This window comes from Grampus griseus (assembly GCF_964374135.1).
Source record: "Grampus griseus genome assembly, chromosome: 1".
In the NCBI taxonomy this organism is placed as follows: domain Eukaryota; kingdom Metazoa; phylum Chordata; class Mammalia; order Artiodactyla; family Delphinidae; genus Grampus; species Grampus griseus.
The window spans coordinates 70,741,745-70,748,912 of NC_139017.1; the positions used below are offsets into that span (position 1 = coordinate 70,741,745).

General features: G+C 56.1%; 1 protein-coding gene across 3 annotated transcripts; it reads left to right on the plus strand.

Moving 5' to 3' along the window:
* Window positions 1-21: 21 nt before the first annotated feature.
* Window positions 22-5,684, plus strand: CRABP2 (cellular retinoic acid binding protein 2). Of its 3 annotated transcripts, XM_082672463.1 has the most exons (5): window positions 22-141; window positions 587-744; window positions 4,213-4,391; window positions 4,635-4,751; window positions 5,209-5,684. In XM_082672463.1, the coding sequence occupies exons 2-5, from the start codon at window positions 675-677 to the stop codon at window positions 5,257-5,259; spliced, it is 417 nt and encodes a 138-aa protein (XP_082528589.1). In that variant the 5' UTR covers window positions 22-141; window positions 587-674; the 3' UTR covers window positions 5,260-5,684. The 3 variants fall into 3 exon arrangements, with proteins under 3 accessions (XP_082528589.1, XP_082528588.1, XP_082528590.1); XM_082672462.1 differs by lacking the exon at window positions 22-141 and having other exon boundaries at window positions 547-744; XM_082672464.1 differs by lacking the exons at window positions 22-141; window positions 4,635-4,751 and having other exon boundaries at window positions 547-744.
* The last annotated feature ends 1,484 nt before the right edge of the window (window positions 5,685-7,168 follow it).

The window sequence follows — 7,168 nt, forward strand, 5'->3', positions numbered from 1 at the left end:
ACACTGGATCCAACTCAAGCTTCAGTGGAGCCGGAGCTCGGCCGCGCATTCTCTTCCCCAGCTCTGGCTTGCAAGCAGGGGTTCACCCGCCGGTGGTGTCGCCGGGTGTCCGGCGCCAAGGAGTCGAGCGCACCGTGTCAGGTTGGGCAGGGATGGGGAACAAGAGAGGTGCGACCCTGTGCCTCGGACTGCAGGACGTGAGAGCCCAGCATCTGTGCCCCGGGCCTAGCGCCCTCTCCTCTCGGTTGAGAGCCCAGTCCGAGGGCTATAGCCCTCCGTCCGCCTCCTCATCCACCCACTGGCGCGGGAGCCAGCAATCTCGGGCCCTCTCAGCGAATTCTGGACCCGCCCACTGGGCTAGATCCAGAGGACCGGGTGGGAGTGGGGGTGGGGTGGTAATGCAGGGCCGGGGCTCAAGGCCCCCCAGGTGGGGTGGAGGGGGGGGCGGAGCGGGAGGCGGGACCACCTCATTCTTGGGCAAGGGCGGGTCCACAAAGGGTATAAAAGCTGCCCGCGCGAGAGCCCAGGCCGGCTTTAGGGTTATCCTCGGACGAGTCCTGGATCTGAGTCTTACCATCCGGCGAAGGCGGCGGAGACATCTCTTTCGACTAAAGGACTCAGCGTCCAGTGCTCCAGCCGAAGGATCTAAGGGGACCGCCACTAGCACCGCCACGATGCCCAACTTCTCTGGCAACTGGAAGATCATCCGATCGGAGAACTTTGAGGATCTGCTCAAAGTTCTGGGTAAGGAGATTTTTGAGCGCCCGGGAGAGGAGAGGGGGCTCCGCCGAGGCCTCGGAGGTGGGTACGAGAAAGAAAGGGAAGTTGGAATCAGGGCGTGGGAAGCTGGGCGCCTGCATTCCCAAGAATAGGGGTCAGACGCCTGGGTCCCGGGGCGCTGAGCCCGAACACCTAAATCCTTCTTCCTCTGGCGGGGCGCCCACAGACGCCAGCTCCTGCGGCGACTCAGCCTCTGAATCAAGTAGAAACCAGAAACATGAGGTCGGTATTCCCTGGGGTGAGGCAGTGGGGTTCTCCGCAGTTCGGAAGCTGCAAACCCTGCATCCAGGCTGGGAGCCTGGGTCCCTACCCAGCCGAGCCTCCCACCCCCACCCCAGGCATTCCTGCCTCCTTCCCCTTGCCCCCCGCAGGTAACCCAATCCCCGGGCAGATTCCAGATCTCTCTGTGCGGGGCTCCACCCACCAGGTGATCCGTCACCGCAGGGCCCCCAGATCCCCCTTTCAGAACTTTTCCACTCTGCTCCCCCCACCCTCCATCTGTGAGACAAATATTTTCCTACAGCGAGCAGCTCCAGAATCCTAAACTCGCTCTGGATAATTATCACTTTCTTAGATTTCAACAAATGGCTTCGTGTGAAACCCCAGCCATCCCCTCCCTTTGAGAAAATCCGAATTCTCTTCTCCCTGCCTCCCTGGAGACGGGCTGCAGCCCAGCTAGGTCTGTTGGTTAAAGGTGGAGGAAGTTGAATCTACCCAGACTGCCCTTCCCAACTCCTGTGTGCCCTCTGGTGTCTGGGGAGGAGGGGTGGGGAAAGCCTGGGCCGGCTGGGGAGAGGGCTCTGCAAAGAGATGGAGGTTAGTCAAGGACCCAGCCACTGGGAAGCCACCTGGAAACCCTGGAGCCATCCATTTCTGAACTGAACAGAGAGACCCCAGCTGGAATGAGCAGAGGGCACCCTGTGTGGGGCCGGGGGCTATAGAAATGAGTCAGGAACTAGGAAGGGGCTGGAATGCAGTGAGGAAAGCAGGGATTTCCATCCTTCCTTACCATTAGTTCTGCTTGCAGTCTGACCACAGTATTTCTTGTAATCATGTCAGCCTTTCTTGCCCTACCCTTGTTGAAATGAAAGATCCAAGACTTCCCTGGTGGTCCAATGGGGACCCCGCACTCCCAGTGCAGGGGGCCTGGGTTTGATCCCTGGTCGGAGAACTAGATCCCGCATGCATGCCTCATGCTGCAGCCAGGATCCCGCGTGCCACCAAGATCCTGCCAAAGGATAACAATTTTCCCTTCAGAAAGCCTAGATGCCATTCCATCCCCCAACTTCTCTGGATTCTGGCCCCTCTCCCCAGTGGAGGAGGCAGTGGCCTGGCACACCCCCAGGCCCCAGCTGGAGGATAAGATCCCAAACCCAACCCTGTTGTCTGTCTGTCTTCAGTCTGTTTGTCCTCCCTGCGGGGTCTCTCAGAGCCACGTGCCCTCCTCAGGGCTTGCTGTGGGGCAGATTGAAAACAGACCCGTTAGACAAACACAGTCCTGAGTCAGCCAACGTTGGCTGAACCTGGCCCCAGCACCACAGGTACCAGAAGCGGGCTGGAGGGGTGTCTCCTCTGGACCTAGCCTTGCTTCCGCAGGAATCTCAGTCCCTTCTCACCCCTCTTTGTCCTATGCAAGAGTCTCTCTCCCGGGGAGGGATGCTCAGGTATTTGGGGGATACCCGTCCCATCCAGTATGATGGTTACGACACATAGCTAGCAGCTCCTGCTCCTATAACGGGAAAGATGGATAACAGGATGGACTTCCCGGGTAGCACCAGAGAGTGAAGTAGTCTTTTTGTCCAAGGAGGTGGAGTGGGATATGTCTCTTTTACCAAGTCAATTAGTCCTGGGAACCTCAGTCATTTCTCCCTGGACCCAAGAGATTGGCAGCCAAGAAGTGGGCTCCTGGGGCTCCTGAGGGACAGGGCTTCCTCCCACTCCCTTCTGTCTGGAATAGAGTGGGTCTGCTCTGGTGCCGAGGGGAAAGGGGATTTGTTTCTTCTCTAGGGACCCAGGTCTGGAGGAGGGCCAGGGGGTCTGGACCGCATTGGGAGGTAGGGAATCCCACTTGCCTGGCCCAGCCCAGCTTGGCCCCTCATCCCACCCATTGCTTCCCTGAAGCGTTCTGCTCCAGTTCAGGGCAGGAGGCCAGGCCAGGTGAGGGTGTAGAGCTTGGACCTGGGCCCTGACTAGAGGTGCCTCCCTGCCTGCTTGACTTCCTGCCAGAGGGCTGCTCTCTCTGGCTCCTCCACTCCTTTTAAATAACTAGGGAATAGAGAGAAGGGGTCCAATCTGGGAAAGGATAGGGGGACAGGCACAGCGACTCTGAATCCACAGAGACTGAATGAGAAGACCTGACCCCTGAAGTTGGGTGGGTGTTCCTGGAGTCGGGCCCACATCAGGGGAGGGGAGGGGAGTGTCCCTTTCTGTTCCAGGAGGGCAGGTGGGCAGGAGTCCGATGCAGGGAACTTTGTCTGAGCCCCAACTCTGGCTTTTTCTTTGCCTTCCTTTTATCAGTGAAAATAACAACAACAATAAGAGTAGCTATTGTTTCCTGAAAACATATAGATGTGCCTGGCACTGCGTGTGCTAGGGCCTAAACACACATCATCCCATGTGATAGGCTCTTGAAGAAGTTACTGTCTCCATTTTACAGTTGTGGAATCTAAGGCTCAGAGAGGTTAAGCCATTTGCCCAGGGTCACCCAGCCTGCAAGGGAGGGTGAGCCAGGTGGAAATCATGGCCTAATAGATCTTATTTCACAGCCGGTGGTGTCCCCAGGCTTCTGACCATTCTGTAGGGGGAAACAGCTGTCCCACCTCTTCCCCTGCTGAGAATCCCTGCTCCTTCTCATCCTGGGGAGGGACAGAGGCTCAGCAAATAAAGGCCACAAGACAGGGGAGGGGAGTGGGCAGAGAGGGAAGTGGCCCCTACTCCAGGACGTGAGTAGTGAGGCCTGGCTGGGGAAGGCCTGCCCTGCACGTGGGCGGGGGTGCAGACGCAGTGACTCTGATGAGCCCACCCCAGCAGATGGTCTCCAGCAGGATGGACAAAGGACCAAAAGTGAGGTGAATTGTGCCAAGGTGAGCTGTCGCAGGATGAGAGGAATAGGGGGAAGCTGCCCCCAAGAACCGAGTGAAGAGCTGAGACTTGGGGATCCCGATCCAGGGCTGCTGACTCATCCAGGTGGGGCCGTAGCTAGAAGCAGAACTCCCAAGGGCGGGGCACTGCCTCTCTGTCCCTCCTCCCTGAACCCACCAGCCATCAGGGCTGTACCACCTGCCCTCCCTTCAAGGTGCTTTCTTGGACACCCAGGCAGCTTGCCCCTCTTCCCAGCCGCTCACAGTTCAGCCTGCTCCTGCTGTCCCTGGGGAGAGTGTGAGCCAGGCGCCTGGAGCACCCATAAGAGTCGAGCCTCTCCTCTCCCTCCAGGGGTGAACGTGATGCTGAGGAAGATCGCCGTGGCTGCAGCATCCAAGCCAGCAGTGGAGATCAAACAGGAGGGAGACACTTTCTACATCAAAACCTCTACCACCGTGCGTACCACAGAGATCAACTTCAATATTGGAGAAGAGTTTGAGGAGCAGACTGTGGACGGGAGACCCTGTAAGGTGCGTGCCGGGACGGGGTCCCTCAGGGCATCTATTGCCCTGCCGGGATGGGGTCCCTCAGGGCATCTATTGCCCTGCCTCTCAACATGACATTTTCCAGTCTTTTCCTAGAGTCTTTCCTCCAGTTCCAATGGAGAAAGTCCCTAGATAGTGGTGGTAGGAAGAAAGGGGGTGCATCCCCTATACCTCTCACAGCATTGTCCCTGCTGTGGGCCCACCTCACCTGACCACCCTCTCATGCAGAGCCTGGTAAAATGGGAGAGTGAGAACAAAATGGTCTGCGAGCAGAGGCTTTTGAAGGGAGAGGGTCCCAAGACCTCCTGGACCAGAGAACTGACCAATGACGGAGAGCTGATCCTGGTAAGGCCTGCCTCCTCTCAGCTCACAGCAAGCCCAGTGCTACCTTCAGAGATTTTCCGGGACATTCCAGGGTGCAGGAGATTTAAGAACAACTGTGGCTGGTCTCCCTGTCTCCTATGAGGCTGCTGGGGCAGGACTAGGCTGTCTCTGTCCCATACAGTGTCCTTGTGCAAACGTAAAAGGATGTCCCTTCCATTTGGAACAAAGGACATGCGCTGAGAGGTCCCAACAGTTCTCCGCGGGGATCTTCCTGGCTTGGGGAGAAAGACTTAGGATGGACCCCTGGGGCTGTACTGTCCTCCATCCCATGATGCCCAGGCATTTTGTGACCAGCTCTTACCCGTCAGTCCTGAGCCAAGAAGTAGGTTTGGACCTGGAGGTCAAGCAGAGTACCTCCGCCCAACCCTCCTGCAACCAAACACAGGACCCAGGCTAACAATGACTTCTCCCCTTTCAGACCATGACGGCGGACGACATCGTGTGCACCAGGGTCTACGTCCGAGAGTGAGTGGCTGTGGCCCAAGAGCCGCCAGAGCCTGCCACCAGCCCATGCTCCCTGCTTCACTGCCCCATGGGCTGCCCCTCCCCCATTCCTTCCTTCTAGGCTAGCTCTCCCCTCACCCCAGTCACTTCTGGGGGTGCTAGGATGCCTCCTGCAGGGGCTCTGCTTTTCTTGGTCCCTCCTCTCCTCCCATACACCAACAAAGTGGGATGGATGGCAGGACCCCAGATCACCCGTTCCAGAATCACTCCCCCCATCCCAAGTCAGCAGTCCCAGCCCCAAGCCAGCCCAGAACACCGTCTCTCTCTTTTTCTGCAAGGGGACCTGAGGGCCCGACTGGGAAGACCGGCCCTCTGTCTTCCACTCTTTGTCCCTGTAGCCCATACAGTGTAGAATATTTATTGGTTAATTTTATTAAAATGTTTTAGAAAATAAAACCTGTCTCTGGCTCATTGGGAAGGGGGTTGGGTAAGTCACCTGAGTTCAACTTTGCCTCTAAATTGCAGTGTGAGAGAGTCGATGTTTCAGCAGCACCGGTGCGACTTACACACCTGGGAGGGAACCACCTTCCCTTCACCTTTCTCATCACCACCCCCTCATTTTCTGCTGAGTCCATGAGCATCACCTTCACTTCCCCTCCTCCAGCCTCCTTTGTCTCCTGCTCTGGCTTCCAAGGCCACCAGGGCCCCCCTGACTCTGAGCTGGCATGCTGGGGAACTGATTCCCACCTTCCCCCATGATGGTGACATAGCTTCCTCCTCCTCCAATTGTTCCTCCTCTCTCCTCCAACCCCAATCTGTGGGCGACCCTGGGCCTGGCCTTGGCTTCGCACCTGGTTCCAGACAAGCTCGTCACCGCCCACGGGCTGGCCTTGCTCTTACCCAGGTATCCTCTGTGTCTGAGACAAACCCATCTCTGCCTTGAGATCCCTCACTCTGCCCCATCTGCCCTGTCTCCTGGGTCTTCCAGGCCCCTTGGGTCCTCCTCCCACTCACCTCACTGAGCCTCCACACTAGATCTGTCCCGTGTCTTCCCACATTCCATCATCATCTCTCAAATGCCTGCCCTCCTTCCCCAGCCCACTGCCCTAGACCATGCTTTCTCACTGCTCACCTCCTAACTGTTTTGCCTGTTTGCTCTTTACATTATCATGCTGTGATAGGGCGAAATGAGCACAAGTGTTAGAATAAGAGAGGCTCAAATCCTGGTTCTGCCACTTGCTAGTTGTGTGACCTCAGACAAGTTACTTAGTGTCTCTGAACTTCAGTTGTCTGGAGTTTTTGTTTTTGTTTTTGTTTTGTTTTTGCGGTACGCGGGCCTCTCACTGTTGTGGCCTCTCCCGTTGCGGAGCACAGGCTCCGGACGCGCAGGCTCAGCAGCCATGGCTCACGGGCCCAGCCGCTCTGCGGCATGTGGGATCTTCCTGGACCGGGGCACAAACCCGTGTCCCCTGCATCGGCAGGCGGACTCTCAACCACTGCGCCACAAAGGAAGCCCCTTGTTTTTGTTTTTAATTGAAGTATAGTTGGTTTACAATATTGTGTTAGTTTCAGGTGTACAGCAAAGTGATTCGGATATATATATATATATATTTTTTTTCAATTCTTTTCCATTTTAGACTATTACAAAATACTGAATACAGTTCCCTGTGCTATATAGTAAATCCTTGTTGTTCACTTATTTTATATATGTTAGTGCATATCTGTTATTCCCATACTCCTAATTTATCCCTCCCCCATCCCCTTTCCCCTTTGGTAACCATAAATTTGTTTTCTATGTGAGTCTGTTTCTGTTTTGTAAACAAGTTCATTTGTATTATTATTTTTTTGGCCACACTGCCTGGCTTTTGGGATCTTAGTTCCCTGACCAGGGAGTGAACTCTGGCCCCCTGCAGTGGAAGTGTGGAGTCCTAACC